General features: G+C 27.7%; 3 protein-coding genes across 9 annotated transcripts in view; 2 read left to right on the forward strand and 1 right to left on the reverse strand.

The window, feature by feature from the left end:
• Positions 1-2,673, forward strand: part of LOC100161367 (probable ubiquitin-conjugating enzyme E2 C) — a 4,333-nt gene extending 1,660 nt beyond the window's left edge. For 2 of the 3 annotated variants that reach the window (XM_008188787.2, XM_008188788.2), the window contains exons 4-6: positions 1,104-1,190; positions 1,282-1,489; positions 2,268-2,673. In XM_008188787.2, coding sequence (XP_008187009.1) covers positions 1,104-1,190; positions 1,282-1,489; positions 2,268-2,380 — 408 coding nt within the window. In that variant the 3' untranslated portion in view covers positions 2,381-2,673. 3 annotated transcript variants of the gene reach the window in all.
• A 1,807-nt stretch (positions 2,674-4,480) lies between these two features.
• On the forward strand, positions 4,481-15,574 carry LOC100159317 (influenza virus NS1A-binding protein). Of its 5 annotated transcripts, none has more exons than XM_003247169.4 (13): positions 4,481-4,690; positions 4,894-5,006; positions 10,699-10,871; positions 11,154-11,353; positions 12,164-12,362; positions 12,430-12,618; positions 12,675-12,806; positions 12,870-12,996; positions 13,058-13,537; positions 13,605-13,730; positions 13,801-13,974; positions 14,052-14,222; positions 14,312-15,574. In XM_003247169.4, exons 2-13 carry the CDS (start codon positions 4,961-4,963, stop codon positions 14,485-14,487), a joined length of 2,193 nt encoding a protein of 730 aa, XP_003247217.1. In that variant the 5' UTR covers positions 4,481-4,690; positions 4,894-4,960; the 3' UTR covers positions 14,488-15,574. The 5 variants fall into 5 exon arrangements, with proteins under 5 accessions (XP_003247217.1, XP_001948435.1, XP_029342595.1 ...); XM_001948400.5 differs by having other exon boundaries at positions 4,482-4,806; XM_029486735.1 differs by lacking the exons at positions 4,481-4,690; positions 4,894-5,006 and adding an exon at positions 5,806-5,842.
• Positions 15,575-17,629: 2,055 nt separating this feature from the next.
• Positions 17,630-21,509, reverse strand: LOC100163404 (UPF0183 protein CG7083). The gene is made up of 9 exons (XM_001949911.4): positions 21,073-21,509; positions 20,363-20,445; positions 20,214-20,297; positions 20,104-20,147; positions 19,841-20,000; positions 19,545-19,779; positions 19,276-19,481; positions 19,123-19,205; positions 17,630-19,064 (listed from the first exon to the last, which is right to left on the reverse strand). Exons 1-9 carry the CDS (start codon positions 21,134-21,136, stop codon positions 18,749-18,751), a joined length of 1,275 nt encoding a protein of 424 aa, XP_001949946.1. The 5' UTR covers positions 21,137-21,509; the 3' UTR covers positions 17,630-18,748.
• Between the last annotated feature and the right edge of the window lie 330 nt (positions 21,510-21,839).

Here is a 21,839-nt window from a genome sequence, read left to right on the forward strand (position 1 = left end):
CTGTGCAAGTGATTGTGAAAGGTGTAAGTATTCCTAATTTGTCGTTGAGGAACATAAAAATTTATAAAACTAAGCAGTTCTGGACAATCTATGTAGCCATTTACCAATTTAAATAAAAATTTCAAATCAAGTATGTTCCTTCGTACGGCAAGGCTACTCATATTTAAAGTACTTAATAAAGGATTATATGGAGAATGCGGAAGTCGATAATAATAATAATAGGTCAATTTGTTTTAATTTTTAAGTTAACGGCATAAAACTTGAATTTCGTAAATTTGGTATGTTACGCTTTTGTCAGACTGAGAAAACACATGCGGGTGTGGCGTCCTCTTAAAAGACGACCTTTTTTTTTCGTCCGTTTGATTGGCGTTCGGATAATCGGAGTTCTACTGTACTATGTTAAAGATCCGTAAGCAAATTCTTGACTTGGCGTGTAATTATTGTATTGTTAAAAATAACAGTAGGTAATAATAATTTATATAAAAAGATGAATAATTTTAAATTTAAACTATTCCTATTTGTTGAATATTTTATTCAGCAAAAAAACGTGTTGACCTGAGTTGGCCCCCCAACATAAACATTGACTGGGGCCCACAGGAAAAATCCCTTTTTCCCTATAGGCCTATCCACCCCTGAATATATCCAATTCTATATGACACGGTGAGCTGTGAAAAATTATTAAATTTACTAAAGAAAAGAACCCCTACCCATTTAACTTTGTGGTCCTCTTAAAATTATAATTATTTTTCAGTAAATATGAGTATACAATACTTAAATATTAATAAAGTACGTATGTTAAATTATAATTTTAGTATAATATACTATAATATCTTATCTATTAGAAACTCTGATACTAAAATATATTTGGTTTATAACCTGTTATTGTAAGTAAATCTTATTATTCATAATGTATATTATTATGGAGTTTCCATAGTTTTTATTTAAAAATATCTAATTACTATTAATATATTTGGGTGTATTAAATATTTACATTGTTGATTGGTAAATAAAATATTAAACAATCAATTATTATTTCATATAACATAAATTATAATGACTTATCATTCAGGAAAACATTTTTTTACTATGTTTCACTTTTCTAGATGTCATGTGATGAATCAGTGTCAGCTTTTCCAGATGGTGATAATCTCTTCAGATGGGTTGCTACAATAGTTGGACCTAAAGATACTGTAAGTTTTCATTCATTCTAAAAATGTAAAAAAAATAGTAATCATCAGTATCTATATTATATGATGTAAACATTTTTAAAAATGTTTTTAGGTGTATGAAAATTTAAAATACAAATTAAGTATGGAATTTCCACGTGGCTATCCATATAAACCACCAACTGTTACTTTCTTAACTCCTTGTTTTCATCCTAATGTGGACTTTCCAAGTGGTGCCATATGCTTGGATATTTTAAAAGAAAAATGGTCTGCTATGTATGATGTCAAAGCAATACTTATATCATTACAGTCTCTTCTTGGAGGTAAATATAATACATTTTGTTCTAAGCCCAGTTTATAAAACCCAGTAAAAAACAATTAATAAAAATAACAATTTAATTGTACTATTAACTTAAGTAGAGTCCTGAGTATTATAAGATGACATAATGCCATATATAATAAAACACTACCTATTAGAAATGATTGATGTTGGCACATTACTCATTGACAATGTCATAGCTAGCATAATATTAATAATTACACTACCTTATTTTATAATATTATTCAATTTATACTTAACCTAACAGTTTTTGTTATACCCATCATTTATAACTAAAAAACCATTTAAATAAATGGAAAAATAAATCTGTTTTAATTATATTATTATATTAAATAATATCATAAAATATCATCTTTTAGTTGCTTTCTTGTATACTATTGGAATTATTGTTATCCATTAAATTTTACTTCATATCATTCTTAATATGATGATTTCTATGAAGTCTATCTTGAAAGGACAAAAATATTGTTAATTTTAGAAATAAGATTTATTTATAATGTCTATTCTTCCATATATTTGCATCAATATTGATGAGGTTAATTTGAAAAGGATGAAATGCCTGAGGATAGTAATATATATTTTATTTTGTTGTTTAAACTAGAATGGAAGAAACTCAAATATTTACCCCTTGACATTTTTAACTATTATAATTAATAAGCTTAAGTTAGTCATTGTATTTTAGTGTATCTATTCAAATTATTGAACACTTTTTCAAAACTAATTATAAACTTTTATTTTAAATGCATATAACTATTTTACAGAGCCAAATAATGAAAGTCCTTTAAACGTTAAAGCAGCACAATTATGGCCGAGACAAGAAGTTTTTAAAGCAACATTATTAAGTACATACAAAGAGTCTGAATCAACCTTATAGATTGTGTAATAGTGTACTAATTTCAACGACTACATTGTTTATTGTTCAACTTATTATTTTTAATTTTCCTTTAGTATGCAGTCATCTAGGATTATTACTATAAACTACTTTAACCAGACGTCAGAGAAATATAATTATTTTCTGTAGTATATTATACAATTTTTTTAATTTTTCGTATTATATTACACTTTGGTTTACATGAAAATATGTACTTATTACTTATCCTTTTTCTTACTATTAGATGTTAAATCATATACCAGCTTATTTAGGTGTGAATCAAAGCTATTTTAAATTTAATATGTGACATATACATGGGATTTATATTATTTTTATTATTCATACACCTACTTTTCTCTGTTGTAAATGTTTAATAATATTATGTATTGTTTATTCTGGGTTTAATAAAACTAAAATTATGAAATATAATATTTACACATGTCAAGATAAGTTAATTCTATACTTATTTGTCCAAATTATTTATATGAAATATGAATAGTATTAATTGTTAGTAAAATGTTAATGCCCACCTAAAAATTGTAGTGAGAGAATGCTATTTCTGTGAAAAGAGCTTATAATGTGGCCATAGTTAACTGAATAATTTTAAGCAATATAAAAATTTTTTGCTTTAAAAATATTTTTTGGCCTTATATTAATATGTACACTTCAGTAAATTTCGTCAAAGATAATAATATATACAAAATTAAGTCGTGTATGAAAAGGAAATATTTATTAGCTATTTCAAAAAATACAAAGAGAGTTAAAACAGTTTTGGCCTTCCGAATAACTGATAAAGATTTTAAAGTTAGGAATTGTGTAATCTGAGATGTTCCTTACTGGATGTTGTATTATTTGTTTAATTTTATTGAAATAATTTTTTATTGCAATAAACTGTATAGGTAAACCATAATAAAACTTACTATTTAGTATTTGCAAATAACATTATGCAATTTTTAGCAAGTCTGGGCGGGTAAGCATTGATATTTTTTGACTCAGTTAAGTATTTTTTTTTCAATTAAATTATAAGTTAATAATAATAGACATTTTTAATACATCAATAAAGTTTAAATAAAGTTAAAAAATACTGTTATTCAAACAATATTATTGTACTAACAAAAAATAATTATTAATTAATAACTAATGAGTAATGAATAGGTATTTTGATGGCATGAATATAATTCATGCCATCAAATGTTACCCCTATGTTAATAATATTTATACTTATTATTATTTTTTAAACATAAATATGAAGTTTTGTGTAAATATATCTTATTTTTTTTTTTCTGAATAATAGGAATATTCAAAATTAACTTAATTTGGAAAATAAAGAAAAATATTAGTTTATCTTAGGTTGATGTAAAAGCAAATGAGTTAAGTTAATTAAAACACCAACCTAGTGAACTAAGTTAATAAGTTAAAATTAACTTAACTTCTGACGTAATAACTCGTTAGTGACCAGTCTTGATTTTTAGACATAATAATAGGCGATAAACGGTTATTAAATTCAATAACAATTTCGATAATTTCTTTGTTGGTAAACCAAAGAATTTTAATAAAATAAAACTGTTGTTACAATAATATGTGACAGACGACGGTTATTTTAGAAGAGTATTTTTGAGAACTAGAAAAATGTAAAAAAAAAAGAATTATTTCTTAAAAGTTTAGTTTGTTGGCCATTCGCTTGTGATTTCATTCACATAACGTACGTGTTTAAGTCCAACCAATTTTGGTATTTCGGAGTCTAGTGTGAGACTAGCAAAACCGTGAACTTCCAACAACATCATTGTGGAAACTGGAAAGTACCTACTTACGTACCGTCGTAACTCGTAAGTATATTATAATTAATAATATATTAAGTGCACACTGCATGATTTATAGAAGCTGATATTTCTGTGCACCGTAATTATGTGCCTATTTCAAATTTCTCGAAAACTGTAACGGCGTTAGGTCCAAGGATGTTCGACACCGTAACAATCTCATACAATGTCCCTGGATGTGGGTAATGATTTTTACAGATGTTAGGTACTGAAATCTCGGTCCGGCGCGGCGCTTCGGTTGAGTGGGGGTCCTGGTGGAGTGTGTGAACCCATCCTACTGGCCACAGGGCACAGACCCGACCGGCGACCGCCGATCACCCGAGAACACAGTTAATTGAGCCGCTCGCGTTGTTCCTCGTTGCCGATACTGCGACGTCTCGTTCTTTTCGTGACCGGAGCCGAAGACGCAACATGTGCTTTTCGGCATTCTCGATCGATCAATTATTCCGTCGTAAATATTAGTTATTTAAAAAAATTCTACTCTAACCTCTCCAAAGTAAGTAATCGTGTATACCATTGTGCTTACGCGTATACCTACGAGTTACGACACTGTGTGTGCGATTTTATGTAATGGAGCATTCATAATACATTTCACAGTTGTCACTGTAATAGGTATATACTTCGTGTGGTACAATTTATTGAGCTCGTCGCTATTATTATCAAAATTTATATGTTATTTTTATTCCGCATTTACACTAGATCTTGAGCTTGAGTGTTTCTGGTGCACCTACTTACATATTATACATATACGTATATTTTGCGAAAAATGGAACATAACAACAAACAAGCACAGACCAACGGCTTCTTGCCAAGTATGTATTGCATTAATTAATATTATTTATTATCTACGATATAATGAATAATAAACTAACATGTGACAACTGAATTAAATAATAGTAGGTAACTTGGTATTTATTTTCTTCTTCTGTGTGACCAATATTCCAACCAGAAATAAGCAAAACAAACATTTGTTCTTTAACGAAAAAATGCATGAGTGCTACACTGCTACCCTTTAGGGCTTGAATTCTGGGATAATAAGTATCTAGCTTCAAATTTAGATCACTCCTTTCAGGACAGCACCTTGAAAACATTAAAAAAGTATACATTTTTTGGGCCATTTCAATATTTTTTCCTATTTCTAAGATACGATTTAAAAAAAATTATTTTTTCCTTCATTCTTATTCTCTCTGCGTATCAAAATCAGTTCAGTCTTAAATTGTATTTATGTGTATGGGTAGATAAATATACGAATATATTTTATTTTTAAATTGATACTTGATATAATTTACACTCGAATTTACATTTGAATATTTGATAAGTATATTACTTAAAGGATTAAAATTGTGTATGCATCCATTACTACATTTAGTTATAATATATATATATATATGGTTCACTGGTTAAATTATCATTGAATTAATGATATTTAAAGTTAAATAGTGTTTTTAATACGTTTAAACTTTAAAGTTACAACAGATTATTTTAATTGTATATAATATACAAATAAAATTATCATACCTATTGATAAGTTATAAATTAATTTATATTCATTCTTAAGCTAAATCATAATATAATGTATATTTTTATACTATTAACATGTTGTAAACTTTCTGAAGAGGTTGGAACATGAAAAAATATGAAAGATTATGTAGGTATTAATATTAATTTAATATTCATAATTTGTATTATGTTATGTTTTAAGTTTCGAACTACAATAATATTTCAGTATTTTTAATTTTCTGAGCTTTTTATTGAAACTATTTATATATGTAGGTAAGTAGGTACATTTAGCTAAACAATCCACCTATTTATAACAATAAAGAAATTATTTTTGCAAGTTGTGCAATAAGAATTAAAGGCACCTGGTAATGTTTTATGTTGCAATAGATAATTTATTTTAATGAGTTGAATGCTATATCCTCGGCTATATCTCAATTTAATAAATACTTTGGGTATAATGTAACAGTGTAACAAGAATTAGGATATTTATAGTTAAATGGTATGTGTTTTTAATACGTTTAAACTTTAAAGTTACAACAGATGAAAAATACAAATATTTTAGTTATTTAAATTTTATATAATATATAAAAAATACCTATTGATAATACTCAAGACTCCCAAAACTGTAATACCTAATGATTTTTTGAATATAATTTATCAATATACAAATCATTTTATTCACAGCTCTGTAAAGTGTTTTAATCTTTATACTTATAAAGTTGTTATTATTTTTAACAAAAATAATACACATTTGTAATTAATATTTTATATTTCATAATCAATTATAATGTTTTAACCATTTTAAGGTTTGTATTTTTACAAATATAATACAAAAATAGTCAATATCATTTATTATGTTTTATGTAGGTAAACCTCATACTACCTATATTATTATTAGAATTAACAAGCTATAAGTGTTACACATTTTCATTTAGTGGGTAGGTATATCTTATAATGGTAACTACAAAGAACATAGTACACTGAAAACAATATTGTATCTATTAAAACTTAATTTATAATAATGTAGGATTGTGATATTGTGGTTTTAGTTGACTAAGCATATCAATTATTTTAAAATACTACTTTGACCTTAATAATACATATGATTATTACGTGAATCTCTATTCTCTAGTGTTGTGTTATCGTACAGCACAATTTATAATTTGTTCCTATTAATTATATTCAAATTCACACATTGAATAGTGGATGTGAACAGTATTTCTTGCTTAATTTGGCTAAGGTGTCATAGAAATTTGCATTGCATGTTTTTATTTTATAAAACCCCATTACAATTTATTTTTTACGAATGGCTAACGTTATAATGCAATTTGTTGGAATTTATCAGTGTTTTAGCCTGCTTCTGTAATGCATTTGAACAATACACGCAACAGGCTAAATAATAGTTCTCACAGCAATATTAGGTATATCCATTGAAATTTAGGAGTATGCCCGCATTTTAACAATCTTAAATAATTTGGATGGGTGCATACTTAACTAAACTTATTGGGTACATTCTAATTTCCAATGTGATTTAACAAATTTAAGATTTCTAAGGGGGGCATATACAATTTTTAATAGACATTCAGTATGCCATAGCACAACTAGGGTCAAAATTCTGGTTAAGCCCCCTTAGTTTCGTTACCGCAGTATACACATATTATATTCATATTATACAATGTTTCGTTTCGGGTGGAAGGGATATTACCCCCCCCCCCCCCCCTGTAGAACTCCACTGATCCATAATAAAATTTAAAATTTGTATTTCAGTATTCTACTTAGTATAGTGAATTACGATTACCGCATCAAATCTATTTCTATGTGGACATGTGGTATTGTGGTTATTCCTCAATTGTGCTGTATAGCAGTAGTGTTTCCCAACCTATGGGTCTAAATATTAATGATGGGTCGTTGTATTACCATATTATTATGGCATATATTTTGATTTTTGGTAGAGGGTTAGGTGGGTTTTAAAATTTATTTTTGGATCATATAGAATTCTTCAGCAGAGCGGAGAACCTGATAAACATCGCGGCGCACACTTTGGGAACCATTGGATTAAAATATAATATAAGTATCTATGGTATACTTTATTCAGATTAAGAACACACCAGGCGGCCATGGTCAAAACCGGGTTTGCTACGTAAATCTGGTTTGATCTTATTTCTGAATAGAACTATAATAGACTATAGCTTATTCAGAATAAGAGCACACCAGATTTACGTAAAAACCGGTTTTTACCGTGGCCGCCTGGTGTCGTCTAATTATGAATCGAGTATAGACAGTGTGTAGCGTGTACCTATTTATAGTTTTAGTCATTCAAACCAATCAAACTCATCAAACCACGTATTTAAAATTTTCATGTTTCGTCAAAATACTAGAGTGAAACCCGAACAACCAGTTTTCACCACAAATCTAGTATCTTTATGCATATTCTATTCTACATTTTTACCTTGTCCTGTTAAAAATAAACAGGAATCCTAGTGTCTTTCCGTATTTACTATTATTACTATTTTTCCACCCTTCCGTCGAGGTTTTATCTATTTCATGTCCGGCAAAATTTTCCCCATGAAATTCGGTGCGTTCTCCCGTAGAAAATAATATGTATTACCAGCATTGGCAACATCAAGTAATCGAACCTATTTTGATGACTGCATGGTACATTTTATTTCTCTATAACTAGTAAAATACTCTGCTAAAACAGATATTTCATATAATATGTGGATTAAAGTTGTAAATTATAATAAAAGTACGGGAAAGAGGTGTTTGAGTGGTTCTATAAGGAATTAATGTTAACGTAGGGTGTGCATATTTAAAGACTATAATATTAAAGCCGGAATGCCGGATCCATGCTATTCTTATTTCGTGTCCTGGAATTTGAATAACAATCAACTTCTTTATTTGTCTTTTGTCAAAATATCGTGACTACCATAATGTACCTATATAAATAATTTACGAATATTTGTTGATTACATGCTATTCAGTCAGTCATTGTATACAATATTATGCACTACGATAATATAAAAATATTTTATTTAAATTGTGTTGGGTTTATACTTTTATAGAACTATTAGTGGAATAATTTTTCCAATAAATAATTAATTTTACAGTGATAAATAATATTACAACAATCATATTTTACCGTCTTAGTTATCAATATAAAACTATCGTCACTTAACATTTTGAACTTTTGAATGTATGTAGGTAACTACAATTATATTAATTATTATCTTAAAATTACTTAAATGGTGTAGCAAATGCTAAACAACAAAACTAGGTTACCTACATTACTTTATACACAATTTTTTTTAGTCATATTCTGGTCTAGATATGTTCTCATGTGATAATATTATATTAAATGGTTGTATATTCGTGTGCTTATAACTAAAAATTTAGGAGTCGTACCAATGACATGATCAATTTATCACCTTCTAAAATGTAATGCTACATTACAAATTTACTTTTAGTTGGACCAACACTGTTCAATGTTATAGTCATTGACGATTGACCTATAGGCTATTATCCTAGTATTATCAAACAATTTAAATGTGAGAATATTATATCTGCTGAGCTTTTATATTTTAATGTTACGTTATACATATTTAGTTGTCAAATATCAAACATATTACATAATATTAATTTAATTAAATTAATTATTGATTGGGAACTGAAATATATACTTATCCAATATTAGTAATATATATGATAAGGATAATATTATTAAGTTTTCTATAATATGCTATTAGCACAGTAGCTCCTCGTTTTAAAATAATATTTGCCAGTACGGTGTTGTATAAAATACAAAAATGTTGATTTGTATTAACCCGTAGCCCGTTGGTATTTACTTTTAAGAAGTCTGACAATATACAGTCGATACTATCATAGTAATTTTATTATTATTGACCTATTTATTTTTAAGTATTTTTTTAGACGGTAAATGTTTGATAGATTATATTATGTTGGAAGTTGGCGGATTTGTTTTGTTTGAGTGCGTCATTCGAAAATCAATAAAACGTTAATATACATAAACATAAATTAAATATATATAGTTTAAATTAATAAACTAGTCACGATATTTAGGTACAAGGTCAATATCGAATATGCAGATAAAATATTAAGTAAATCCAATATGTTATATATTACGTCAGGGTATCTAAAACTCGTAAGGAAGAAGAGGGACAAGTTAATTTGTGCACCTCATCTATCGTTTAAATCAAGGTTATTCCCTTTACGGCTTTACCCCACTACTCTTTTTTTTTTTTTTTTAGCGCTTCTGTCAAATCAATTCATCAACCCAACCCTTGTATATAGTCGTGTATTGGTGTCATAAAAGAAGAGTTTACGTTTTAAAATAAATAGTGATCGGGTCGCTATGGTATCATTTTTCTTATTTTTTATATCAACAAACTTACTGTAATAATTGTTGAGACTGTTTGTAGGTAGATTTTAAAATGTAATATTTTTATGTTAAGAAATTAACTGTCTACATTTTTTAGTTCTTGTTTAAAAGACATTTCTTTGTTATATTTTAATTATATAAATGGTATACAATTATTGAGTTGGATTTGTAGTTATCTTTAAAAGTTTTCAAGAGTCCTTGTCACTCATATTTGTTTTTCGACTTATGATACATATCTCTATACTATGATAGCTTTTATAGATATAATAGCTAATTTGTGGTCTATTATATATATATTTTTAAATGTAATTTTGCAAAGTGCTTAATTATATCTTGCCTACAACATAATATGAACATAACTATCTATTGTGAACATTTCGTTTTCGTGACTAAAATAACTTAATATTTATTTGAATAATAATGGGTGAATATTTATAACATATAGGAAGTTTAATAAATTATTATCTATTTAAATTTTTTAAATAAATTTCAAAAACATTAAAATCTATAAAATAATTTTTTATTACTTATTAAAATGACTTACTATAATTATTATAGTTAGTCATTTCAACTATTATAGTATTAGTATAGAATTATTTGAATTTCAGATGGGCATAATAACATAGACAAAGTTGCAGCGGGCAAAAATATGAGTCCCGATTTAAATGGCTGTGATACGGGAATTATGTTTGTGATGGAAGATGAAGATCATCAAACGGTATTACTAAATTCACTTAATATGATGCGCAAAAGTCGAACATTTTGTGATGTTATATTAAATGTAAGTTAAATCATTGATTATGACTGTTTAACTTATTGGGCCTTGTTAAGTTTATTATAATTTTAATTAAAATTTGAGTATCTTTAGATTGACATTATTTATGCAATTAAGAATAAATTATAAAATTAGATTGGTAAATTAAAAAAAATTGGTTTACTGAAAATTTATTATGGGAATTTTTATTTTTTCATTTTTATTAAATAAATTATTTTGTAATTTGTGGGTTGGATGGGAAGTGTTGACTATTTTGAAATGTAGACCGACCACCATGAGTGTGTGTAGGTGGGAAATTGCGAGTTACACGGTCACCGTGCTGTGTTGGCCAGCTCGAGTCGGTTTCTGATGGAGATGTTTAGCACTGATGATGAAGAAAAGAAAGGTTCACAGCGAGAAGCAATAACGACATATGCACTGAATGCCACTGGTCCACTCAGCGATTGTTTTGCTGTTGAGAAGCTCATCGAATACACCTACACATCTCGGTAACGCATTGTCGCTACCATTTATTTATCTAACTCTAACAGCATTACCTTCTTGATGTCTATGTAGCAACATTGAAAAAAAAAAACATGCGAACTTAATGTGATTTAGATATTGTATAAAATATAACACTATCAGTATGTTTTCCGTATTAATATACCTAACTTATACTATTTTGAGGCTTGGCACAAACAAATATAATATAGTGTAAAAATATTCCCAAAAGGCCTAACCTAATAGTTTTTTTTACTCTTTAGTATGAATATTGAATAATTTTAATATGTAACTAAATAATAATTAATTGTGCATAATTTATGAAATTAGGAATCGAGGAAGCTATTTTTATAAAGAGTATACCAATGTGAACAAAAAACTTTTTTTATTAATAATATTTTATTTATTTAAAAAAAAAGGAATTCAATTTTAAATCCTTATCATATATTATTTTATTTGTAGTTTAAAATAATATATAAAAAAATTGTAAATGATTAAAATAAGTAATTATATATCACCATTTGTAAGAGGCCATGGGATGGGTGTTGCATGTTTAAACTTAAAATACATTACTTAATTAAGTAATTACTTAATTATTTGCTTCCGATTAAAATTATTTAAATGTTCCTATTTAATAACATACCTTTCCAATGCTATAAAAAAAATCTGTGCTTGGGTATCTTTCATTTCCACTGTCCTAAATTTTAAATCATGGTTGGTGTTAATTTTTTTTTTTTTTAATTTTATTATTTACTTTTTAAAGTATTAAAAATGACATAAAGAATAGATTTTTATTGATTCATCTTTATGTTTTTCAGTCTGGAAGCAAATGTTTACCAAGTAAAATCAATATTTCAAGCAGCTTGTTACTTAAAAATGGACCGTATTGCAAAAGAATTGGCTCGTTTCATGCTGAAATACTTAAATGTCGATAATTGTATTGAGATACGTTCTCTTCCTTGTATATCAACAAACATATCGTTTATTAACCAAGTCAACTCATTTATATCAGCACATGTAAGCTTAATACTGCTGAAAAATAATTAATTATGATTACTTTTATATCTCCTACTATAAATTTTAGATGAAAGAGATTGCTGAAACTTCAACTTTTCTTTCATTACCATGCATACAAATAGAAATTTTAAGTCAAACAAAACAAGAGATGACTTTGAGTACAGGTGATTCTGTATCTCAGTTAGTATTAGATTGGATTAAACGTTGTTATGATGAGAATGAACCAGCAACATTCTTTAATGGTCTTATGGAAAAAGTAAAATATTAAAAACAACTATTTGGATTCATTTTAAATTGTAATTATTTGTTTAGACATATATGTTATACTTGGCATTAGATAACATATTACAGGATTGTTCAGAACTTCCGTCTGGAGAGTTAAGTGATACTGAAATTGTACAGGACTATAAAAAACTATCCAAGAAAACAACATCTATTCCAAAGGTACATAAAAATATTAAATTTATATATAACTTTTATGTTTTCTCTAATATTTGTATGCTTTAGACTAGACGTAAAGGTCAAATACAACCGGCTAAATCTAGAGTTTTGATATGCAACCGTGAAATGCACGAACGAAGAGAGAGTTTTATTGATAGTGATTGGACTATACTTGGTGTTACCTGTGTTGGAGGTACCTATTTATTCATTAATCTATCATTAATAAATCTTAAGGTTATTTATTTTTTGTTTAGAACATACTTTTTCTGCTTTGGGCTCACTAAAAGGTCAATTATGTTCTTTGAGCATAAAATTAAAACTAAATATATCCATGTTATCAAATCCACCTTCTACTCAACCGTCACCATTACACAGCCGAGCTGAATCTCAAGAATCATTGCCCGATCTTTATTGTGCTTTAGCTCTCATGACATCTGGAAAATGTGCTATTGGTTGTGCTAATTTTAACAATCGTCTATTAGTATGTGGGGGTTATGATCGAACTGAATGTATAAAAAACGTAGAGTCTTATGATCCTGAACAAAATGTTTGGGAAACTTTTGAACCTATGTGTGAAGCACGTGGGCGATTTAATATAGCAGTATTAAATAACAAAGTATATGCAGTTGGAGGCTGCAATGGAACCACAGAATTATCCACAGTGGAATGTTATGATATGATTAAAAGAAAGTGGATTCCTGTGACTTCTTTACCACTTGCTCGATCAAACACTGGTAAATAATAAATTTGATGATGTACAAAATATTTGAAGTTACCCAAGATGTGTATATAATTTTTTAGGCGTTTGTGAACTGAATGGTAAAATATATTGCATTGGCGGATGGAATGGTCAAGTTGGAATTAAACAGAGTGATGTCTATGATCCAAACACAGACAAATGGACTAGTATTGCTCCATTGCAAACAGGTAAGGTTGAATAAAATACAGTGATTAAATAAAAAAAAAACTTATTTAATACAAATTTTAAACCAATTAGGAAGAAACCAAGCAGGTGTATGTGCAATGAATGGTAAAGTATATGTTGTGGGTGGTTGTGATACTTGGAATTGTTTAAACACTGTCGAGTGTTATGATCCAGAGACAAATTCATGGTCATTTATTAAACCAATTATTACACCTAGACGTGGTTGTGGGCTTGCCCATATCAAAGGTTAACATACAGTTATTTTTGTAAATCTTACGCATTCCACCAATCAATATAATAATATGTTTGTTATGTTTTTACAGGAAAATTATATGTTGTTGGTGGTTCTGACGGAACTCAATCACTAGCTACTACTGAAATATATGATCCTAACGAAAGAATATGGATTCCAGGTCCAAACATGATTACACCTCGTGCAAATGTAGGAGTTGCTGTTATTGGGAATAGGTTGTATGCTGTTGGGGGATTCTCTGGTAATTATTAATATATTTTAAAACATTTATGTTACTTATTGTCATTGTCTCTAATTTATTTAATGAAGAAAATATAATTTTTTTTTAAGGCAAAAAATTTTTGAACAGTATTGAATTTTTGGATGAATCCATGGATGAATGGACCAGATTTAGTCCAAGAAATAATTGTTCAAAGTCAGCATCTCCACTTCCTACAGCTGATACAGTCTGTAATTTTAATGATTGTGAATTTTCAAATGGTTTTTCTAATGGTATCTCAGATTAAAGAAAAGAAAAGAATTTCATTTTATACATACATTACATATATATTATTTTTTTCAAACATTTTATATTTAAATAATATTTATTTTATCCGTGTCGTTCTTTTACAACGATCACAATGAGTACCCTATTTAACCCGTCTTTTGGGATTACTCTGGAATACCTAAAACCGCTGACCAATCATACACTATCGCTATTTTCTATTGAAAAAAAAAATATTTTCTTAATTTTTTTATGGAACAGAATAATAATCTTATGATTACTCTTAGTAAATATAATATTTAATAGTTGTTACCAAAAAATAATCACAGTGAATAGGGAAGAAATCAATAAGTACTTTTATTAATTACAGTTTTTTTTATCCTATTCAATATCCCATTACAAAATATTAAATAATAATACCATGTGTATTCACATAGGTAATGCAATAATATGTAAATTCAGGTCAGGTTATTATCAACAAATTATTCAAATTTTGAACACTTATGGTATTTATGACTGGTAAATAATATATATGTGTGAGTATGAATAGTTATTAGTAATTAATATATTTAAGAACCCAGTTTCAACTGAATTCGCTATTTACCAAATAATTAATGATAAACCATCAATTTAAATAATAATTATATTTACACTTATGGTCGAGTACTTACTCTAAGTAACAAATGCCTGATGAATTAAAAAAATTATCTTGAAAACATTAACTTAGGTCATACACATTGTTTCAAGAATAAAACATCTTGGAAAATGTGAATCCTAAAAGGTTAAAATACTATTGCTTTATTCTTTGTACTTAGTATTGTATCATTTATTGTAATGACTTAGGAAATACATTTAAAATATATTGAACACAAATATTATTACTAACTAAGAAACACAAAAAAAAACTTGAATGTATTAATTGTTGAGAAACATCACTTGGTTTAGTTCCTGAATGTATTTTATTATTTAATAAATAGTTCATTTTAAGCAATAATAAATTAACAGAATTTTCTATGTTAATGATTGTCAAACAATTGTATATTTTTTTTTTTATATGATTGGTTTAAAAAACCAAAGAAGTTGAGAATAAAGTGAAATGTGTTTAATTATTCCTTTGTCTTAATATGAAAATAAAATAATATCCGTATCCTTATACATTTTTTTTTCGTTCTGTGGAATTATATAGAATAGCGAGAAGATAATTCTCGCATTGTATTTAAAATTGTAAGAAAATTAAGTTCAGTATAATATAGGATATAATATATTCATTGTGTAGTGTGTACAAATAATCTCATGATAAGTAATCACAGGATGGATATTGTTTATCTATTTAAGAATTAAGGCGGATTTATAGATAAATCTATATATTAAACTGACATTTGGTCTATTATTTTAAAATCTATGCTGATGTGTTGACCTAAACTGAGGTTGTTTACTTTTTATTAGGTACTCATAGCCATAGGCGTAGTATGATAAATTTAAATAGGCCTATAGCTTAAAGCTTTATCATAATAATTATGATCTAAGTCTATATATAGCCTATTATGTTTCTGGTTCACAACATATATTCTAAAATTGAAACTGAACACAATTTCAGGGGGCTATAACGCTATGGCGCCCCTTAGCCCCCACCCCAATACTACGCGTATGTAAGACGACATTTTATTCTACACATTGATGCATATTTGAAGGGTTAAACCGCGGGGATCGGCAATCGGCGGCCCGTTGAGTGGGAATAACTACCACAAAGAGTATTTTTTTTAAGACTGGTTTTCCGTGCACAATAGATATTTCAATATTTTATTTATTTTTATGTTATATTTGGACGTATTTCGGCCCTACATACACAATAATATGTAGAACTTCGTTTTTCAAAATTACGTGCACTGCACCACCAATATTAGAGGGGTGGGTGGTCTTGGTTGGGCATGTGCTGACCGCAATGTTTAATTTTAATTTTCATGAACTATGCAATGAAGTAGGTAAGTACCTACCTAATCAATGACATTTGATAAATGGTAATCGTAGCTGAAACTGTTGAAAGCGTAGAATTAAGAATATAAGTTAAGAATCATTGTTATTATAAAAATAGTAAACAACTTGACTGAAGAAAATTAGGTATATGAAAAAACATTAAAACAATAAAAAAAAACTGTGACTAAGGATTTTTAATATTTTTCAAATGTCATTGTAACAATATAGTAGGAGCCTTGTATTAAATTTTCAAGTATTTTTACTCAAAATGGAAATATAAACAACCAATGAAAATTTCATGTATCTACGGTCATTTTTTTTAAAGTTACACCAAAAGCCAAATTCAATTTTGTGAAAAATCGATTTTGCGTAAAAATTCCCGTTTTTCCTTAATTTTTCTTGGTGCTTTTGAAAATAACTGGGAATTTTAAATGTTGACCTCCTCAATGCACCAACGATATTCACTTTCCAATCGAACAAGATACTGAAGTTGAAAATCTAAGCATTATTTCGACTACTTATCGTGTACACAGACACAAAAAAAAATAAAAAAACACAATATTGTAAAACCAATACATTCTTTCACTCCTCTCAGAATCTAGAATGAGGTACATCTGGATAATTTATTCCGGGGATTTATTTAATGTATTATTATTTCGAGGTTTATTTTGTCATAAGAACCGACCATATTATGCATCAATCATCAAAATATTTTATATTATGATATATTGGCAATATTCTGTTACTATTCACAAAAATAAATGCTTGTATTTTTTATTTATATATTAGTTTTACACTAAAAACAAAAAAAATACATCTTAAGCCAAGTTCACACTTCAGTATGTTGTGTTGTGTTCGTATATTGTATACACATTTAGTGAATCCGGCATTATTGCTGTTTATTTATAATTTATGACTTATAAATTGGTGTTACCTAATCTAATCAATATAATATATTACCTACTATATTATAATATTGATTTTTTTGAAAAATATAATACATTTTATTAGGATTATTAATTTTTTTCTTCTATAGGAATTACAAATTTAAATATTATATATTATAATCGTTATTTCCTAATTTTATGAAGGTTTTATAAAGAACTTACGTTTGAATTATATTGTTACCCCAACGTCCCAAACACTAGAAATGTATGAAATGTACAATATGTTCAATAAGTAATACGTAATAATGCTGCTGATTTTTTACTGGAAAAAAATGTATGCAAGTAATGAGTAACAAAAACCAATAATGGAACGTATATGTTTTATAAACATCAAAAATACTCTGTATTGTGGTAACGAATCCTGGAATAGTTCATATTTTAAGTCTTACAAAATGTTTACTAATAACTAATAAATAATATGCTATTTGATAAAAAAAAATATATATATATATAAGTAAATTTAAAGTTATACAATTTAATTACAAGTACTATTGCTATCACAACATTGAAGATTTTGATATATTTAGAGATTGTGGGAACATATTTTAGAGAGACAAATTTTATCTAAATTCAATTACAATGAATAATTTAGCACATTTAAAATATATAAATATAAGTCAGTTGAAGATGTAGATCACTCAATTACTTTAGTTGTATAATTTGAATGAAAAAAACCGTGGAACTTGCACTTACTAATAAAAAATATTTTTATGTGACATTATTTTTTTTGAGATCATACTTCGCACTTTTTAAAATTTATGTTAAATTACCTACTTAAGTAGTTTTGGCTAAATTAATAAATATCAAAATAAAATAATTATTAACTAAATAAATTAGACAGTGGTAATTAAAATTGTCAAGTTTCTATGTAAATAAATATAATTTTAGTTAATTAAATTAACTGTACAACAATTAATGATGTGCTTACACATATAAATTAATATAATATTAAGAAAACTTTAAACAAACATTTATAGCAAGAAAAATATATTGCTATATATACATAAAATTATATTTTAAATTAAAAACTATTTGAACACAATTTTTTTTTTCCCCAAAATATTTGGAAAACCTTAACATATTATTATTAATGAAACTTTACTTCATACTTAAAACTTGTTGTATAGGACCATTCAAATTATATGTTTTAGTCTCAAACTAAATATTCCACATACGATTACATATCGTGTACACATATATACATAATATATTAATTTAAATTTAATAAGTTTTTTTTTTTGCACACTGATTGGGTATGCATTAATTTTTTTGAATTTTCAAATACTGTTAGTCATGGTAAGAGACTGATTGGTTATAAAAACACATTAAGGCCACTGGGTAGGATGTGGCGACTAATTTTCGTCATACATCATCTTCAATGTCACTCTTATAAAATGTTATAGAAGCAATATGCTGATTTTGCATAACTTCAAACACCATATCTTGGTAACCGTAGCAAAATGTTGATCCAAATGGATTTGTAGAGTTCTCAGATGATCCACGATTTAACACAACAGGCCTTTCACTATGTTTTAGTTTTTCAGATATCTCGTCCCATTTGGTAAATGTATTCACTGTAATTGGTTTTGATTTTTTATCATATTTTTTACAGTCATTGGATAAATTAAATTTTGATTTTTCTGAAGTTAAAGCAATGTTGAATTCACATCTATGATAACTAAAAAAAACCACCATTAGTTAAATCACCACTAAGATTTTAAACTTTAAATACTTACATATTGAAATTATAATGACCAGGAAAATTGGTATGCACTATAAATTTTTTAATCTTGTGTGTTTTGGCATCAAAAAGAATATCCTGTAAATAATTTTTATAAATATTAAATTAATCTTTTTAATTAAAAATATTAAACAAAATAGATACTAACAAAACCCAAGGTAAAATAATTGAAAAAGTAATCCGATCTTCTGGGAACAGATATGTGTCTATGAACATTTGGTGAATGTATTTTCATTTTGTCCTCAGATTTATAAAAAATCTGCGAAGGGGTGCCTAACATAGAAGTAACATCTTGACACGACATTCCAAAATTAATTTCACGATTATAAGTGACTTTACGACCACGATTTGAACCTATATTAATTAGTTGATTTTAAATTAATGACTATTCAAATCAATAATCTTATTTAACATTACCAGAGCCTTCCAAGTATAATTGTATCATAAATCCTTTGGTATTTTTAAGATCTCTTTGAACCTCTAATCGTTCTAAATAAGTTAACCCTTTGTAGCAAGACAAAGGATGTGATGGAATATTTAGAATATCTTGACCAGGAAGTGGACTCCCAGAGAATATAATAACACGACTGACATTTGGGGATGTTCCACTAGCAAACTGCAAAGATCCAAGCCCACACTGAGCACTACCAGCCTTAAAAATATAATAACAATGTTAATTATACTATAATTGTTTGTAAAAATATAAATTATACCTGAAATTTAGAGTCCACATTAAAACAAAATGAAATTCCTCGAAAGTTTAATGTAAATGTTTGTTTTTCAGCATCAAAAACACCAGGATGAGTAGCACCAAATGTATGTTCCACTTGTTGGATGGTGGGCATTACCTCTGGAGAATTGAACACCATACCACTATATACAAATTAAAATTATAAAAATAATAAAAGGGAATTTATTTAAGTTCATATAATTTGAACAAAAATATTTATAACTATGAATGCTGTTGAATACTTGCCAATATTTCAGTTTAATATTTTTCAGGTTAACAATTTCAATCATCTAAAAAAGTTGTAATTAAAAGTTGGCTAGAGTATTATATTATCAAGAAATTATAGATTAGTTTACCTTTAAACGTTGAAATACAGGATGAAATATAAATCGAATACCATCCTGAGGAAGGTCTAGTATGAGATCAATATCTAAAGGGTTCTATATAATTTTAAGAATATATTAGAAAAGTTGAATTATAAAATTAATAGAAATTAGGTATCTACCTTATCACTATACAAAACTTGAACTCCTTTTATAATGCCAACTTGAGACTGAATTATTGCTACAGCTTGACAAAAATGCATACCTAACATCAAAAACATATTCAAGTATTAGGTAGTTATTTTATTATAATTTTTTCTAAATCTAAACATTTTTTTATGATTTATTAATTGTAGAAATAAATCAATGATATATTTAATAATAATTAAAACCAATTAGATTCAACATTTTTGAATAAAACAAATCAATTCTGGGCTAGTTGCATCATTTGATTGACATCGAATACCAATAAAACATTTAAAAAGTAAACAAACCTGTTGAAAATTTAAATAATAATATATAATAGCTATTATTGTACCAAAAAAAAAACAAGTTAGTTTTCCAGTTATATTATACCAATAAATAAATTGTTTGACGAAATGGTCAGATGTGAATAATAAATATCTCTTTGTCAACGGGTTGTAATGCAATACTATGCAGAAATCTACACAGTCTTTTGTTTAATTATCACATTCTAAATGGTATAAAAACTACATCATTTTGGAAATATTAAACGCAACTGCAGGTATTGTTTTGAAAAGCCACAATAAGCAATTTAAATAAAACAAACTGTCCGATATCTGTGTGCAGATGCAGTCCTCGAGAATTTATTTTTGAGGACTTAGTGGTGAGTGGTGAACGAAACTAATAAAATATCATTGTGGATACTTACCCAGGACGAATTCCCATTGTTCACATCCCAGAGACCTTTCGGGCACGACGTCCAACGTTAACATTTTTCTTTCACGCCCAAACGACCTAATGTTGAAGGTAAATAAAGAAAACCATAAACGCTAACACTACGATCGCACTATAAGGACGTCAGTCCCCGAGAGAGAGAGTTATTGCAATGGCATAGGAGCATTGCCGACGAGGTCCGTTTGGACAACAACAATAAAGATTGGTGAAAATAAAAAAAAAAATTGCGTAAACGACCGATTGGCCTTTAAGCGACGGAACGATTATTATTGATAATATTACAACAGCGCGAGGAAATGATGGTGAATTCGCGAACGTATTTTTATACAGTTCTATCGTGCATAAATAAATCAGCTGCTGCTAACTGCGAAATAGCCTATTAAAAACACGAACTGCTACTACGGCGGGCGTATACCTATATCGTATAAAATATTATACAACTCGGTCGCGTAATCAGTCGATGGTCGTTGGTAATCAGCTGACGGATCGTAAACATTAAACGCGGCGTAGATGTGCGGGCGGCGGACGGCGTGCGCACCACGGTCGGCGGGTGTTGTCGTGGTGGAGGAGACAACGGTTGTTTTTGTTATTGTTTGTAATCAAGGTGTACAACAAATACGTCTATATAGTGCACTATCGTATATTTATCTATTCCGTGGTACTGTATTATTATTATTATTATTATTATTATTATTATTTATTATTATTACGATGAATAAACTAAGACCTATCCCACTTGGT

Source organism: Acyrthosiphon pisum, chromosome A1 (assembly GCF_005508785.2).
Source record: "Acyrthosiphon pisum isolate AL4f chromosome A1, pea_aphid_22Mar2018_4r6ur, whole genome shotgun sequence".
NCBI lineage: Eukaryota > Metazoa > Arthropoda > Insecta > Hemiptera > Aphididae > Acyrthosiphon > Acyrthosiphon pisum.